The following is an 18,394-nucleotide window of genomic DNA, read 5'->3' as shown; positions in this document are numbered from 1 at the left end:
CCAGGCATTTGATATCTAAAGATACCATAACGATGACACGAGATGACAGGTACCATTCACTGAGTGCTTGTCCTGTGCCGGACACTGCCCATCTCTTAGACATTATCCTACTTAACCCAGACAAGCACGTTGGAAGGGAGGGGCGTGGTGCACGGGCTGAAACAGACACTGTTTGGAGGAGTATGCCCTTGTTACAGAGCCACGACACGGTGGGGTCAGGACTTAAATTTAGTTCTGTTGATTACAAAATTGATATTCTTAAAAACCATATTAAAGAGTTACAGGTTTCTAGGACTATCAAAGTTAACTCATTCAGGCAGGCAGAATAAGCTACAGTTTAAAAAAAAAAAAATTCCGTGAGATCCTACTACTTGACCATGTGAAGCATAAAAGTGGTATCCTTGGATTTTCTCATGAATATTCCCGGCCAAGTTCTCTAAGCTCTCCCCGTCTCCTCATCTATAAAATGGTAATACTACACATGTATGAACAGCCTCGCATGTACATTACTGAACTCTAAGGAGGCCTCTTAGATGAATGTGCTATGAAAAGTCTAGAAGGCAATTCAAGTAACAGCAGACACTGTGTTAAAGGTTCAACAGAATAATTACAATGGCTATCTTTAAACAACATTTACTATGTGCAAGGTATCTTTTAAGGTTTTTTAGAGCTCATTTGATCATATCACAACCACCTCAGTGGCTAGGCACTAATATTGTCTCCATTTTGTAGGGTAGGAAACAAAGGCACAGAGAGGTGAAGTAATTTACCCAAGGTCACACAGCTAGGAAGTGGCAGAGCCAGAAACCTAGAGGATCTGGCTCCAGACTCCAGGCACTGAACCATTCTGTCATTTTTCTTATGTGACTGAGTCCTCAAAAGAACCAGACTAGGAAGGAATATTCTGAACACCCTTGCCTTTTTTAAACAGATGAGGAAAATCAACTGTCTTCCCCAAGATCACACATCTAGTAAGGGACTCTTCTGGATTTCAAATCCAGGCAGCCTGGGCTTGGTGCCTTTCAGTTTTTCATGACTGTAACTGTAATGTACTCATGTATATGAGGAAATTAAGAACACCATTAAAATGTAGGTAAAAGTGAGCTGAAAAATGTAGAGCACTCCAAAAAAATAATTAAGAATGTAATTATAATTACCTAAGTAGTATTTCTGGGGCACATTAAATTAATCTAAGCTCTTTCATTGACAGTGTTCATGATGACAATGACAAGGACAATGAAAAAATAAACAAAAACATCTTCACGATGAAAACTCTTCTACCCCACAACCTACGGCTGCTGGAGGAAGATCGGAAGTATCAGCAGGCATGTGTGAATGGAGGGTCATTAAAACAAGTCACCAAGTAATTGATCCTCCTATGGATTAGATGAAGAACAAAACAGAAGTCCTCCCCTGAGAGGCAGACTTACAGACCCCAGAGAATTCCCAGGGTTCGATCCCTGGGGTCTGAGCACTGAAGATGGCTACCCAGGGAGGTGCCCTGAGATACGGGGAGCACAGAGCTGACTTGTTTAATGTTCAGGGCTGAGATCAGAGTAACAGACACTGTAGCAGCCAGAGAGAAATGTAACCATAATGAAAGATGCCTTAACTAGGCCAGTGAAGTTGAAAAACCTGTACTGACCCATGACACATGTATGCAGTTACTCAGTTTCTAAGAAGTGCCTGTTCCAACCAATTATCTTACTAGGTTTTGCCTCCTTGTGAGACCCAATCAATCAATTATGCTTTTAGGCTTAACGGCAGGGTATTCAAACTTTTTTTTTCCTCGTAATTAGAGAATTACCCTTTTTTTCACACAGAAGTATTAAAAGATCCCCAACATAGAAATCAACAATAGGAGATCTGCTATGGCGGAGGACAGCATATGGGGCAAGACCCTGGTCAGCCGGACTATGTTCCTAGAGCAGCCCCAGAACCTGTTCCAGAAACTGGTATGGAAAACCCCCATTAGAGATTATAGTCCATTTATCTTAAAACAATGCCTACAATTAAAGATCATTATCAGTTCAGATTATAAACACGTAAGTATTCTAATACAATAGAGAAAGAAGATATGCAAATAGAGGCTTTCACTGCAGCCCCATAATTTCATAATACGTTGCTAAAGAGATTCACATGCTACAGTTTAAAAGAATATGCTAAAAAGTGAAAGCTGATAAAGAACAGGAAAATGGGAATTCAATTTCAACTATCATGCAAGACTGACTATAGGAAATGAAGGTCACAGCCCCTTAGTAGGATAAATTTGTGCTGCAGAACTGAGAATCTGAATGTTTTGAGTTTCAAAATGGCTTTCCTTGAAACCTGGGAAAGCAAAATGTTGATGATGGAAATTGTGCTTGAACATCCATCAAGACCACCTTACAATGGGCAATGATTTTATTTTATTTTGTCACAAATTCCCTGACAATAATGTGAATAGCAAATTTAATAAGCCTTGCATGAATAATGCTTGATTTCATCTTTACATTTTATTAGGTAGCTAAAAGGTCATATTCAAAGGCTAATTTCATCGGATGCCTGTGGGAGCCATTAAAATGTATATACTCTAGCCCCTTACTTCAAATGGGCCACTTTCTAATGGATAAAAATTGTGTATTTGTTGTCCTACTTGCTGACGTTGCTGGTAGGGAAATTATCTTTACAACTGTTATCTGTCTGAACAGGGGTGGGAGGTGAGCAGAGACTGGAAGCTGAAACCCAAATTAGCTGATGTGTACTTAAAAGAGAATGAAAATTACTTTTTTCCAGGTTGGTAAAACACAGCGAAGGCATGCAAGTTTTCAAAAAAAATTTTTTTGACCTTTTATCTGTTGACTATTGTTAAACTTGAAGTCTCTAATACCAGCTCTCAGGGCCCATCGGTACTGTATGAGTTGCCCACAAGTAGCCAGCAAATGCAGTCCAAACCACTACTGAAATCTCTGTCCTGCATGAACGGTGAAGAGAATTTTTCTAGCAGCTTGGGGATCATTTGCCAAAAAGTCTCAGACTTCAGAAAGCTACCTCCTTCCAGTAACCTTTGAATGCAATTCAGTTGATTTCTCTCAAAATTTTAGTCTGATGAGACTAACCAAAAGAAAGATATGGGAAATATACCAGCCATGGAACCAAAGGCAGAGGGGGTATTTCTTGACTCTAGTTTCTGTAGCTGTGCACTTTTGCAACATATGAATAAACATTAAGGTACCAAAAAATATATGACGCAGATTAACATGGAATTGTACTCACGGATCATTTGACTTGGGAATCAAAGTACCTAGTTCTTTAATGCGGTCATTTATGTTAAATCGTCTTCTTCGTTCAACTTCAAGAAAAGAGCACAGGAAGGGACGATTAGTAACAGGGCCACATACACATTTAGTAGATCTTGCTAAAGCCAAGTGTGCCTTAACTGTGCCGGCCCAAGGCCATATAACCCAAATAGGTATCTCCCCATTGTTGTCATGTTTTCAGTACTGAGGTTAAAGCACTTCCAAAAAATGGGCTACCTTTGCATAGAACATTATCATTTACAAAGTCCCAAGACTAATTTCTCATTTGATCCTGTAACACCACTGAAATTAGAGTTAGTATTCTCAATTATAAATGTCAATACTACCTGGGGGATATTAGGGACTTGACAAGGACACCTAGCAGTTAAGTGGGAACAGCCAGGACTCAACCCTGAGTATTCAGATTAGGGGGCAGCAAATTTTTACGGGGCCAGATAATGAGTTACTTTTGGCATTGAGGGCTAAATGGCAAAATTGAGGATATTATGTAGATACCTAAAGAATGGAAGAGAAAATACATTTCCATAGACTTTTTTTTTCTTTACTGACAAAATTCAAAATGTGGTAATATTAACTGGATACAATTTTTTTTTTTTTTTTTTTTTTTTTTTTTTTTTTGTGCCATGCAAGTCTACAAGAAGCCCGGGGGGCCAGAATTTAGATTTTATATAGTTTCTACTTATCGCAGAATATTCTTCTCATGGCTTTTTTTTTTTTAAGCTATTTAAAAATGTAGAAAACATTCTTAGCCTCTAGGCTGTACAAAATTCCCGGCTCTGGGCCCAGTGTTGCCCAACAGAAATACAATGCAAGTATTATATTTCCGTAATTTTCAATTTTCTAGTAGTCACACTGAAAAAGTAAAAAGAAAGAGGTAAAACTAATTTGAGTATTTCTGTAAACCCAACAGAGCCAGAATACCATCACTTCAACCTGTAATCTATATAAATAGTAATAAATTAAATACCGAACATTCTTTTCTTGGCACTAAATTTTTGAATCCAGTGTCTTTTTTATACTTCCCAGTGCATCACATTCGAAATGGCCCCATTCCCTGTGCTCAACAGGCAGCTGTATTGAGTGGCGACAGGACTGAGTAACACAAGCTTAAGAGTCAAGCCCAGCTTGTTTCACTACACTCTGTGTCCTGGTGGCATCCCTGTTTTATCAGTTCAGTTGCATCGTTAGCTAAATTATCATCTTCTCAGGGGAAGGTGAAACAGTAAAGCATATGCGTTAATAAATGTCTCTAATTTACCTACTCTGGCAAATAAATTCCAAATAACTTAAGGTCTAACAAATTGGAATAAATATGTTAATATTTCACTTTCAAACAGTATGTCCAGATACATATTTATATTTGACCAACTAGCATTCCATACACTTAGGTAAATAATATTACATGTTACTTTCCCAACAAATTTTTTTTTCCTTAGCTGAGCCATCACTTCTAGGATTCAATCAGTTACTTAAAGTACTGCCTTATCATTAAGCTTTTATAAAATAGAAATAGTGATACTCAATGGTTCTAAAGAAGGAACTTTTAGACCTCTGATCTTCTGACTGAGCTCCTCTAAAACTCTGATGCATGACATGTCTTCTTACTTTTCTAGGCATATAATAATCATAAAGATTCAAACAGCACTGAAATACATAAGTAAAAGTGCCCTATGATCCAGATATGACCACTGTTAAGCTGCTTATAAATCCTTTGGGATGATTTTTTATTCTCCAAACATGCTGTGTACGGGACCCTTTTTGATCTACACTTGCTTAGTGGTGACCTCATTTAGTCTCATGGTTTCCAATACCACATATACGCTAATGACCTCCCAAGTTGTCTTTCCAGCTCAGACATGTCCCAAAACCCTAGACTCATATGTCTGACTACTAGATGTTTCCACAGGGATGTCTAATAAGCAGCCACAATACTCCACATACAAGCTCCTGGTCTTCCAAACTCAAATAACTCTACCTACAGACTTGTCCACCTCATTTAATGTAACTCCCTCCTTCAATTACTTAAGCCAGAATGTTGGAATCAATTCTGCACCTCTCTTCCTCTCCTATCCCGTATATGATCCATCATCAAAATCTGTTGGCTCTACTTTCAAAATATTTCTAGAATCTGTGCACTTCCAACGTCCACTCTACCTGAGAGAAGCCACCATCCTCTTCGCCTGGATGACTGCAATGCTCCTATCAGCTATCTCTGTGCCACCCATGCCCACTGCTTCTTACCCACTTTGATCTATTTAGATTCTGTCAAAACACAACTCAGAGCATCCAAGCCCTTGCTGAAAACCCGCCAATCATTTCCCACCTCCCCTAGAACAAAAGCCAAGTCCGACAAGGATCTGGTTGCTCCCATCCCTCTGACCTCATGTTCTCTTCCTCTGCCTCTCTGACCACACCTTCTGTCATGACCTATGTCCCACCTCCCTTCAGTCCTATGGGCTGCTTGCGAGTTCAACCACTTTAGGACTCTCCACTTTAGGACTTCATACTGCTCTTCACCCTGTCTGGAACACTCTTCCCCCAGATATCTGAATGGCTCTGCCCTCCTGTCCCTCAGGTAGTGACTCAAATTTACCTACGAGCCTCCCTGACAGCCCTATTTAAAACTGAACCACCACCTTGTCCCATGCTCATCCTGACACTCTGTCCCATTGCCTGCACTTTGTCTCCTCACAGAACCTTCTACCATTTGTTTGAATATACACATATAAAAATGCATATTTATTCATCGATGCATTCCAAGTACCCGTATGAATTTGGCACCCAATAGGCCTTCAGTAACTAAGTATTAAACAAAGAATGATACGCTTAAAGTAGGATTACAGTAAAAATGAATAGTATATTATTGACATCATGTAACATTTAGATACACTACACTTCATTGAATGCAATGCCTTCCCTCCCCAGTTATTTTTTATTATAACTTGTAAAATGTTCCAAAACACATAAAAATGCATAAAGAAAAAAGTAAAAGTCAACTTTTTATACTATGCAACACCTATATGCCTAAAGAAATTATCAATGATAAAGGTAAACTCCTAAATCTTCTCCCAGCACATACACATACACATACACACGCACACGCACACACACACACACACACACACAACCTTATACACTGTGATCTTTTTATATAATGAGATACCATACATATTATTCTGCCACCTGGCTCTTCTCACTCAGTCATATATTGTGGACATCATGTAAATCAGGTAAAACAGACCAACTCGCTTCTTCTTAATAGCCAGTGAGTATCCTGTATACGGACATCCCATCATATACTTACGAATACTCTAGTGATGGATACTTAGACTACTTTCAATTCCTCTCTTGCTGTCAACAGTATAATGATCATTTTGGCCGGCGCTCTCATGTACATTTTATTACTGTTGCAATTCTTGCTCCTTACTGGTAACACCACCTAACTATATTTTTTTGCTCATCTATTCTGTCTACCCTCGACTCAAATGGAAGCTCATAAGAGTGGGAAGCCTGTCTGTCTGGTTCACTTCTGTAGAAAAATGCCTCGTACAATATGGGGGGCTCAATAAATAGTTACAAGTAAATAAACAAATATATTATTGTGCATGTTTTGGCAGCTACTTTCACAAGGTTAGTTTCTAGGAGAGGAAAAGTTATGCCAATGGACAATCTAACCTTGAGTGTTCATTTCTAATGGTTAAATGAGATTTTAAAAGGTTTTTTATAGCCCTCAGAATGTGACCTGATCAGGTGTATACTTTACTGACAACCCTAAACTTGAGAGTTCAGATGCCTAAGTAAAGGCAATGTTTTTGACAAGATACAACTTAGTTTCCCATATTTCAGTCAGCAGTAGTTTTGGATAATGCTTAATGATCTTAATTCTAAGTTATCTGAAAAGAAGAAATACATTCATTTGAGTCCAATTCCTTGGAAGCTGGAGGAGACCTTAGAAGTATTAGTGCGAATCTTTTGGTGGAAAGGAGCAAAGCTTCTTGTACCTGATATAGGAACTGAGAAGGGCAGAATCTATTAAAAGAAAGAACTCAGCCCCCTCTGGGACAGAGCGATTCCGTTTCTCAGTATCTAACCTGGAGAAACAAACTCCTCTGTACACAGAGAGGCATTACGCAAATGTTCACTGTGGCTCTATTTGTAGCTGGGAGAAACTGGAAGCAGTATCAACACTTGGTAGTAGTAGGATTATTGAATGTCACACAGTTATGCTGTGGAATAGTACGCAACAGTTGTTAAAAAGGACACAGATAGAGACTAGTAACAGCAAAAGTTCTTCAGGATGGACTGCTGAGTAAGAAAGTCAACAGCAACAAATATGGTTAACATGATACTGGTTGTGTTACAAAAGACACCAAAAAAACACTATTTATTCGCTGTGTGCATGTGTATGTGTGTGTCTTCTTATATACATGGGCAGAGGCTGGGAAGGCCAAGAGCAAACTGAAAACAACAACAATGGTAACAATGAGGATGATGGCTCCAGGGGCCAGAGGAGAACTCTAGCTTTATTCTGTCATTTTAAATTCTGGCTCATTCTATCGTTTTTATGAGGACAAAGTATTTATATGTAACCTACATTCTTAAAACTCAATTTAGGAAGAAGAGGACAGGAGGCCGTGAGAGGAAAAATTCACACACTCGCCAATGACTTCCCACTACCAAACCCAATCTTTTTTTTTTTTTAAACTGTGTAGCCTCTTTTACTTTTGTTTATGAAACAAAAATCTTAAGTTCTCACAGGAAAAAACTTAAGGATTTGATTGAGGAAATTAAAGACATAAAAAATAATTTTAAATGTTGGAAGATTTTCTTTAAGTCACAGTTTAAGTCAGAAATTGGGGAGGGTACCTCACTCATAGACTCCCTTCCATTTCATTTATTTTTTCTTTCAAATCTCACTGGAGATGGTGATCCCATAATCCCCTTTTGTTAATAAGTTCCAGTGTGAGCAACACTTATAATTGGGTAGTTGGGGATCAAGTGTCCCTCTCACCAAACACACACACCAAAACTATTACTATAAATAAGTAAACACTCTTCAGAATACTGGGGGAAATTTCAATTTGATGAGAGATAAAATACAGGAAAACCTTAGTTTCTCTTTAAAACATTTTTTCTTCCTTAAATGTACCTTTAACAGCTATGCATATCAATTTCCTCCCACAAGATTTCAAACAATTTTGATATAAGTGGGAACATCCACTCCAATATCAAACATCATGAACATAAAACCAACTTACTCAAATTGTGATTGTCCTTTTTTTGCCTCTCTTTAGCCAACGCTCTCGCTTCAGATTCTGTGGGAAAAATACACGCTGTGCACGTGAATGAAGTAATTAGAAATGGGAACTGTTTAAGGCACGTAATGACGTATACTACAAAACATCTCATTTTCTAGTTAGATATGGAAACTTACCTTACCACGCTCTAATAATAAAAAAATAGGGTTTTTAAAATCATGATTCTTTAAAAGCTTGTATTTTTTCAAAAGCAATATATATCAAATAAATGCAAAGCCATGGCTTCTATAAAATGGTACAAGACCAGTAGCAAAGGTGTCTAACATACTACGAACATACAAGAAGAAAAGTAACTAGAAAACTATGGAAATTTGCTGTTGATATTCTGTTATTAAGAGCTGAATTTTCTTTTCTTTTTTTAAAAGATTTATTTATTTATTTATTTCAGAAAGAAAGAACATGAGCAGGAGGGGCAGATGGTGAGGGAGAATCTCAAGCAGATTCCATGCTGAGTGCAGAGCCCCATGTGGGGCTTGATCCCACAACCCTGAGATCATGACCTGAGTGGAAACCAGGAGTTGGATGCTTAAGCACCCTGAGCCACCCGATGCCCAGGGAGTCAAATTTTCTTTTCATGCACAGAACTTTTCGTTATTTCTTCCATGCCTTTGTAACACACTGACATGAAAACTGAGGAGAGAAGCTATCATGTCAGATCTCTGACGGTAGAAATGGACTCTTTTTTGTGGGGGGAAACTTGGAGCTAGGTTCCGAAAGAACTTGCTAGAATGAAATGATGACCCTGAGGAACTCAGACCCTACTAGCCTGAGTTCCTAAAAACAAAAATAGGAACAGGGTACAGAGGTGTTTGGTGGCAACTCCATTTGAAAAGATACATTTGCAGTGCAACTTCTGTGAGATCTCTGTGGGGGGATGACTTTGCACCTTACAGAAGGCAAAAGAAAGCAAAAGGACAGTTGTTTGATTAATCCTGGCATTCTGGGACCTCTGTTACTTTCTTTTCACAAGTGACACCTGAAACATTACACTACCACCATTCAGAATTTGTACCCAAAATTAGAAATCTTTTTAGCATAACTCATAGCCACTGAAGCTTATATATGTATATATATTTATTTTATGTGTATTATGTATACCTATATACACATAAATAATTCAGAGCCTGAATTATTTCATTTGGGATGATCAATCCAAACCATTTTCTATTTTTTTTTTATCACATGAGCATTATAGTCAGCTTTTAATTATATACCCTCCCCTTCAGTATTTTAGGTTTTTTTTTCCTCTTTTCTTTTTTTCTTCAGTTTGCCAGCCCTACAACCACGGTTTTCTGCCCGTCCATCTCAACCCAACAACTGTGGGCCAGCTTTGGTCAAGGCAATCCAGTGAACTTCTCCGGCATCTTGTAGCTTCACCCACATCCTCCCCAAGGGGGTAGACTCTTGGCCTTGGTGGGGGGTTGGTTCTTTCCCAAGCATAGAGAGCCCCTCTACAGCCTCAGGATATTCTATAGTATTCTTCCTCTCCTAGTAGCTAAATGCCCATACACGGTTAACAATCCTTCATATTAAACCTTTCTGGTTTAAATCACTATGTGGACTCTGCTTCCTGACTAGATAGATCCTAATGCAGGTGGGAAAGATAATTTTTCCCCTTAGGTCAGACCTGACTCCCAAGCCTTTTCTCTTTTGGCTACTTCACGCTGCCTTTCAAGCTAGCAGTGTTCAGAACCCCAATTCCTGTCCATTTATTCCTTTTCCTGGCATTTTACCCTTTCCCTGTCTGGATTGGTCATTTTCTAAGATAAAAAAGTGATTCTAGAAGTATATAGTTGATCTGCTTCTTTAAAAAAAAAAAAAAAATTTATACCCCCTTACCCATTCCCATCCCTGGCCTTTGTTGTTTTGTTTTTGAACAAACAATCACACATATAATTCCAAAGTCTACTTTGGGGGCACCGGGGGACTCAGTCAGTCAAGCTTCCGACTCCGACTCTTGGTTCCAATTCAGGTCATGATCTCAGGGTTGTGAGACTGAGCCCCACGTCAGGCTCCGTGCTCAGCTCGGACTCCACTTGAAATTCTCTCCCTCTTCCTTTCACTCCTGCCCCTCTCTCCATTCACGCTCTCTTTCTTTAAAATAAATAAATTTTTTGTAAATCTAAAAAAAAAAGTTTACTTCGCACGTAAGTTGTAAGAATTCTGTTCATGCCACATTAACCATATTTTATCATTATTATTATAGATCTCATATAGCATTATTTTCTGAGACTTCACGGTACTTTTCCTTTCTGGGACGATACCCACTTTTTGTTGACTTTCAATGGGTTTTACACAGTAATTAACTTATTACCTCTTTTAACACCCCAAATTGTTTTTTTTAACTTCTCCTGCCACAATCTTCTGAAATATTTTTTTAAAAAAGATACCCTTGAACAAACAGGAATTATTTTGCACCAAATATATAGTTCATATTCTCAGACCGTTCACCTAATCCTGCAGGATGCAAGGACCAAACATTAAAAAGGGGGATGAGGTGAGGGCCATAAAACTCATCATGGTAGAATGCCAGTTCTAATGGAGTTTTGTCATGTTTTAATGGCCAAATGTCTTCCCTAAAGCATTGAACAAAATGGCGAAATAGATAATTTCACACTTGCCTCAGGAACAAACTATACCCATCGCTCCATTTCATAATCTATTTTTTTCTCTGTGTAATAAATCTTTTGCACATGATGTAGCAAAAATAACAGGAGGCATCTAAAGATGTAAGAAATTCATTCTTACCCTATCCTGACAAATGTGGGCTTGAATGTGTGTAAAGGAAAATTCAGACCACGGTTCTCAAACTGGAATGCCTCTAGGGGCTTGGCAAGTAACACAAACACCAGACTGGGTGGCGACATTTTATAATTAAAAGTGTTTCTTTCTGCCTCCCCCACCCCAAAGGGGACAGCAGCCAAAGACACAACAATGGGTGTCATGGCATAACAGTGATGCCTTGGAGTGACAGCAGCCCCAACTCCCAGTACCTCAAGAAATACCGGAAACCAGGATTTCCAAGTATAAATCCTCCATCTTAAAAAATGGTTTCACCACTGCGCAGATCTAAGAAGAAAAGTATGTCTACAAACTGGGAAGAGTCTGGAGGTCACAATTCTGATAACTTTGCTTGCCAGAAAATTAACAGAAAATCCCCAGGAAGAGGCACACTTGCCAGTATTTACCTGTGAGCTCCCTTTTTATGTTGGGAAGGTTGGCTGGACAGGAGTTGCTGATGGTGAGGCCTGGGGGCGGCAGGCCTTGGTTGCCATAGAGATCAATCAGATTTCCAGAGACAGGTAACTAGAGAGAGCAACAATAACAGAACTGAACTGCTTGAAGAATTCCTAGGTTATTCATCTAGAACCCAGATCTATTCCAGACTTGATTTAAAAGAAATGGTTTGAAGTTTGAAAAAAAAAATCATGTTTTAAAACAGGAAAGCATAACCTGTTTACCTTTCCACTCACTTAGATAATGGGGACCTTTAGCTTATTCCTCTGAAAGAAGAAAGGACACAGAATCTCACCCCCATAAGACGGTTCTATGATCAGCTTACAGTTCTATTTTGAGCATGGAGGCAATGGACACTGTGGCAACTCATTATCTAGCACATTCAGCAGCACATAGATGTTTAGGAAATGCTGGCTATTACTGTAAAATGGGGTTCTATGTGGCCTGAATTCTTCACCAAATCAGGTTTTTCATCAAAGTCACCTTTTTTCCTTCCCTCTCTTGCCCTCTCCATTTTTTTTTTTAAATCTCTCTTTATTTTATAAGGAAAACCAAGTGCAAAGTGTTTTCTACTGGAAAAGAAATGGTTTCCTTATTGCTAAAGAAAAGCTCTTTTCCTTGAAACTGAAATCTTTCGTAGAGCCACAAGAGGGAGCCCACTGACTTTAATAAAAATAAAAATTTACACTAAAAAAAAAAAAAAGTAAAGAAATATCTAGCCCTCTCAAGCTAGCTTAGGAGTGCTTTTTTCTCCATTCTGAACTGAATATTTTGAAGTGGTAAACTTTCTGCCCCAGATGCTGATTTCCTTTTTCCGTCTATGCATTTCCCTGCACCTTGTTCATTGAAGGAGTTTGAGGACACCCATGTTTGTGGACATCAGAGGTCCCAGATATTTTGTCTTCCTACCCTCTGAAATAAAGTTCTGATTATTAACAAGAGGGACGGAGTTAAGTGACCTCACTACCGTCAGTGCAAAAGTTCCCTCTTCCCAGCTTAATTCAAACAATTCCTGTAACTATCATTACCAAGGAAGTCTTAGAGCATTTGGCCCATCCTTGATCGGACACTCTAAATTTTACTCTACATCTGAGAAAAGTAACTTGAGATGGCATTCAAGCTGTTTAGTGACCAAGAGGTATCAAGAAGAGATTCTACTGCACACCTTGCCTTCCAATTTCTCCAATGGCCACTAACATACAGATAAAAATACCCACAAAATACAGATACAAATATGTTTCCTTTCACTGGTTGCCCTCGACTGTCTATTCCCATTGCGGCTTCTAGAGAAGTAGTCCATGAACCCAACCCCAAGCTAAAGAGGAGGGAGACGCCTGTACTTTCTGACAGGTAAACTGGACACTTGCTCTAATACAACTGGGTCTGAGAACAGGAAGGACAGACTGATCAGCGGAACGGGTCTCTCTCTTGTCCACTCCAACTTTTCTTCTTTTTGAAGGCAGGATTTATATTACGTATATAAAATGTAATACACTTATTCCACCTCACAGATGCATATAAACAATGCACTGTGAGCATTTAGAATGCCCTTGAAGCACAAGTCAAGCCCCTCTAGCTAAAAACCTGATGACCAGTGACTTTGATTCTTAGCTGTCATTTTGCTAAGTGGTTTCATTTGAGGTAGGTCACCTTCCTGGGGTCAGCCTTGCTCTGCGAGTGCTCAGTTCCATTCTTGTACAACTTAAGACAGCAAAGTGAAATGTATACAAATGTCTTAATACAGCACTGTGAAGACAGCATTAAAACTCATAAAGCCTCTAGGACATCTCGTAACCCGCTGCGGGACTCCCAAGATTTATCCTCTTATCCTTCGGGACTTTCAGATTCTGGAGGAACTACTGAGTGTTAATAAGCCAAGAATGTGGTTTCAAAATTCAGCGCAACAAGCTAAAAAGATATATCCATATGTCTAGAAATACGAATCATAGCTATCATCTTTTCAAATGCAAACTGTAAGCAAAACAATGCAACTGTGTTATGATGATGATTTGTTAGGGAAAATGTAATAGGCAAGAGATACATACAGTAAACTTTAAAAAACAGAACAAAACAAAACCCCTCTAATGCATTAACACTGAATGGATAGATATCTAATTATAAGCTTCTCTGGGACAAGACCATGTTCTCTAAACATATTCTAAAGGAAATGAAGTGCATGTGTACTTAATAAATGCAGAACCATATGAAGGGAGGGAGGGAGAGGGACAGACAGAGGGCAAAAGAAACAAAAACTGGGAATGAGACAGAGACAAAGACACAAGGGGAGGGGTGGGAACTGAAGAGAGAGACACATGTACATAGAAGGGGAGAGAGGCGGACAGACGGGTGGAGAGGCATTCAGGATGGGGGTGGGGAAGAAGAGCACAAGACTGGGGACACCCAGACACGAATGGGATGGGCAGACGCGATTGCTGTGACTGCCATGGATTGACAGCCCTGCCTACCTAGAAGGGAGACGAATTAAAATCTCTGTAATGAGATGCCTTATTGGACACTCTGCTGAGCTCAGACGTCATTACTTTCAGACCAAAAAGCAGCTTATAATCGTCTCCCAACTTCTCTAAAAGATTTCCCACTTTGGCTGCTTTTCCGATACTTGCTGATTAGGAATTGGCAGTATACATCCTGCCAGAATATTTTGCTGCGGAACATTTCTCTGTGGCCTCCTACTCTGGGTCAGGCACAAAACTAGAAAGGCACTTTGTATATGCTGTCTTAATTGATTTTTACAAAAGAAAAACCATGGTTCTAGCTATGTCTGAATAGAGCTTTGTGGTAGGAGGTTTGTATACTGTGTTAATAGCAATATTTGGGGGGCAGGGTCAACTGCTGATAAACCAATTCAAAGCTGCAATTTTCAATTAATCTCCAACTAATTCTAAGCAAATAAAAACCCAGCTGCTCATGAGCCAAGTATGGACACTCAAATTTACGAATTAACAGTGCAGGCTGGCTCAAGAGGCAGAGAACTGGGTTAAAACCTGCCTGTGTTACTGACCTGCTGGGTGATACTAACCTCCCTGAGGCATGCCCCGCCACACACCTTTGCAAAGCGGCAATCCTATTGCCCACCTCACAGGGTTTTGTACGAATCAGAGGTCAACTGGGTGAGACGCTCTATTTAAGTGATCAGTACTGCCATGTTTAGTAATATAATTTTCTACAAAGTACTGTATTCCTAGTCTATTTTCAACAGTCAAGCTGATTTCCACTTTGATCGACTGCACCACGTGCCATGTTCATTGCTAAGTTAATTGCTGTCAACTTCTGCACCGATTTTACCAGACTGCAAAGCAAATCCAAACACGGAACTACAGGGTTGGGGTAACCACCCAGAGTTTGAATCAGGGTTTCTCCATTGTCAGTGGAGGGCATCTGTCAATTGTCTAGAGCCATTTTCAGGTGTCACAACTAGCGGGGAGGGTACCACTGACATCTAGTGGGTAAAGGGATGCTGCTAAACGTCCAACAATGGGAAGGACAGCCTCACAAAAAAAGAACTATCCATCTCAAATATTAATCATGCTGAAGGTAAGAGACTCTGCCTCGAAATGTGCCTTACGTTCTTTATACTAATGGCTGCCATTTGTTGAAGCTACTAAAAGGAAGGTTAGTGAAAAATGGCTTTCTAATTTAAAAATCAGTCACACAGGGGCACCTGGGTGGCTCAGTGGGTTAAAGCCTCTGCCTTCGGCTCAGGTCATGATCCCAGGGTCCTGGGATCGAGCCCCGCATCGGCGGGGGGGGGGGGGGGGGGGGTTCTCTGCTCAGCAGGGGGCCTGCTTCCACCTCTCTCTCTCTGCCTGCCTCTCTGCCTACTTGTGATCTCTGTCTGTCAAATAAATAAATAAAATCTTAAAAAAAAATCAGTCACACATATTTAAGAAAGGATTTTGTGGTTTCTCTTCTGGGTTAGAAAAACTGCCCCATAAACACGATAACTGGGTCAAAATAATATCTTTGGAGCTATGGAAGAGAAAGCGGCACCTTCTGCTAACATGGCGACGCTGTGTGTTTGCAGGGTTTTTATCCAGCACATTCACCTGACTGGCAAGACCTTACCTCCAGCATACAGAGGACGGAAGCCGCAGCCTAAGAGGGACAAAGAAAGAGAAGGTAGACACGTATCTGTGTCCCCAACTTGTTCTGAATTGAGTTCTTCAATGTGTTCCTCCACCAAAATGAATATTTTTCCAAGTAAATGATCATTGTAAAATGTTATTATTTTTTTCTTTCTGGATGTTCCCCTTCACTGAATATCAATTGAGCACTGTTAGCACAAGTAAACTGGGACTTTTATTCTTTGTTTGTAATGGTACAAGAGGGCCCTTGTATTCTCAGAATAGTTATTTCTAGACTCCAATTCCCTTAGGATAGTTTCCTCTCTAAGTGCTCCCTCCACTTTAATTTTTTTTAGGAAGTTAACTTGAAATAAAGCATATCAAAGAATCAGATAAAAGGGGGAAAACACCCAACATGAAGAACATTAAGTTTAAACGCGATTGAGGGGGAAGAAAATAAAAATGTTAGTGAGTTGTTGGTAGCTTTGTTATTTATTTTGACAATCCAAACCCAGATTTATCAAGAATAAGAGCTAGTAATTAACATTTAGTAAGAACACATCAGAACCAAGATTCTTCTAAGTGCTTTTTGTAGATTAGTGCTTATAATTTTCATATGCATCCTATAGTTTTAGATGCTATTATTATTCCCATTTACCAGACAAAGAAAGTGAGGCAAAGAGGTCAAGCAGCTTACTCAACAGCAGGCACTGAATTGAGCTATCTGACTCAGTCTGTGATCCTGACCTCTATTGTATACTGGGTCTTCTCTAATAGCAAAATGCTAAAACGGCTTTGTCATGGGCTGACTCTGATGGGGCTACACCTAGACTTTTTCGGGTGGAAATATAAAAAAGTAATGAATGCCTGGACAATCAGTGATATCTGAGGGTGGCTACGGGTTACTCCTCCCCAGCTGGCAATTAATTCAACTCTGCCCAGCAGATCTTTTCTACCTAAGAACACCCTTAACATGGTCCTTCTGCCCCAGAGTTATCCTCCTCCATTCAAGGTCTAACAGGGTCTCCCCTTCCCAGACTGTAAGCCCCCTGAGAACAGGAAGCACTCCCTACTCATCTTCATCCACAGCACCTCGTCTAGGGCTGGTGACATATTAGGTCATTTAATAAATACTAATTAAATCCTAATGTTAGCTTAGAAGCAGTCAGATTTCCATTCTAATGTAGAATGACTGAGGAGGAGACATGGGTGTTTAGTCTAAAGGAGAGAAGCAAGTGGGGGTCTTGAGAACTGTCTTCAGAAGGGTTGTCATGAGGACAAGTTCTCCATGAGGGCAATCTGACCCATGTTTGGAATTCACAGAGAGACACACTGTAAGTAATATCTGGATTATTACGTATATTGTTATTCTGAAGTAGAGTTGGACACATTACAGATGCTCAGGACTATCACCTGAATAAAATACTGTCAAAATTATTTGCTGTTGTAAGGAATTATACTGAATTGAGATATTGTTGAGTACAGCTTAGGTTTCCGATGCTAAATGCTATAGTTTATGAGATGACCATGGGAGGTAGGTACAATTATCAGTCCAATTTCAGAGATGGAGAAATGCAGAACTTTAAGAAGCTAAGTAACATGCTAGACCACACAGGGAATGGCAGACTTTAGAGATGAACTGAGATACACTCTCACATCTCCCAATTTCTAACCTCTGTGCCTTCCAGCCTGTCTTGCGAATTCGTGCATATCCTCCATTGGAGGCTTTCCAGAAGATGGACGTCTAGTTTTTCTGTGTATGGGGATGGTGCACAGAAGATATGCATGAGGATACTAAGGCACTGAGTACTTGATTGGCTCAGACAACTTCCAAGGTCCTCACCATTGGAGAAAATTTTAAAGATCATTTATAAAAAATCATATTAACTTTATAGTCCTCCTAATGTACCTAGATACCACCCGACACCACTGGCAAAATGACCACCTTCATCCAGCAAAGTTCGTTTGGGATGACTGGGCCATTGCTAATGATTGCTGCTAGGGCACTGAAAACACCGTAAATATACCCACGCTTCTGGGTATACTTACAAATTTCACAGTGCAAGCTCTCCCAAGTGTCTTCCTCACACTGGTCCTAGGATTCTGACCGCTGACAAGTACAGTCTGCCTCACAAGAGGCACAAAGTTGGAAGCAGGAGGGTTCTACAGAAGCAAACCAAGGGCTCAAAGAGGGTGGAGAGAGTCCGACATGGAAACATCTGTCAAGATGGTAAATTTAAATGGGTAAATTTAAATGGGCAGGAAGTTGGAGGGTAAAATCGGAGGGTAAATTTAAATGGGCAGGAAGTTGACAGAAACTAAAGATCCTAGAAAAGACTTTGGAGTTTTAAGGGTCCTCCTTACCCTTCAGGTAAATGAACCGAAAGAACTGGACCAAGATGGAAAAAAAAGAAAGTACTACCTATCAGACTTAAGTTCACTAAGAATTTTGGTGTAC

The 18,394-nt window shown here is 39.7% G+C and overlaps 1 protein-coding gene across 12 annotated transcripts in view; it reads right to left on the bottom strand.

Moving 5' to 3' along the window:
* The window catches only part of MITF (melanocyte inducing transcription factor), a 216,707-nt gene that overhangs the window by 9,064 nt on the left and 189,249 nt on the right, over positions 1-18,394 (bottom strand). For 8 of the 12 annotated variants that reach the window (XM_032867370.1, XM_032867371.1, XM_032867381.1 and 5 more), the window contains 3 exons: positions 11,806-11,923; positions 8,558-8,632; positions 3,256-3,331 (listed from right to left, as the gene is read on the bottom strand). In XM_032867370.1, the coding sequence (XP_032723261.1) occupies positions 3,256-3,331; positions 8,558-8,632; positions 11,806-11,923 (269 nt within the window). The remainder of the gene's footprint in view (positions 1-3,255; positions 3,332-8,557; positions 8,633-11,805; positions 11,924-18,394) is intronic. The other 4 variants (XM_032867372.1, XM_032867373.1, XM_032867376.1 and 1 more) reach the window with 1 other exon arrangement.

Source organism: Lontra canadensis, unplaced genomic scaffold (assembly GCF_010015895.1).
Source record: "Lontra canadensis isolate GAN:19392208 unplaced genomic scaffold, GSC_riverotter_1.0 scaffold34, whole genome shotgun sequence".
In the NCBI taxonomy this organism is placed as follows: domain Eukaryota; kingdom Metazoa; phylum Chordata; class Mammalia; order Carnivora; family Mustelidae; genus Lontra; species Lontra canadensis.
Note: the sequence above shows the minus strand (reverse complement) of the source record. Positions and strands in the feature narration are given on the sequence as shown.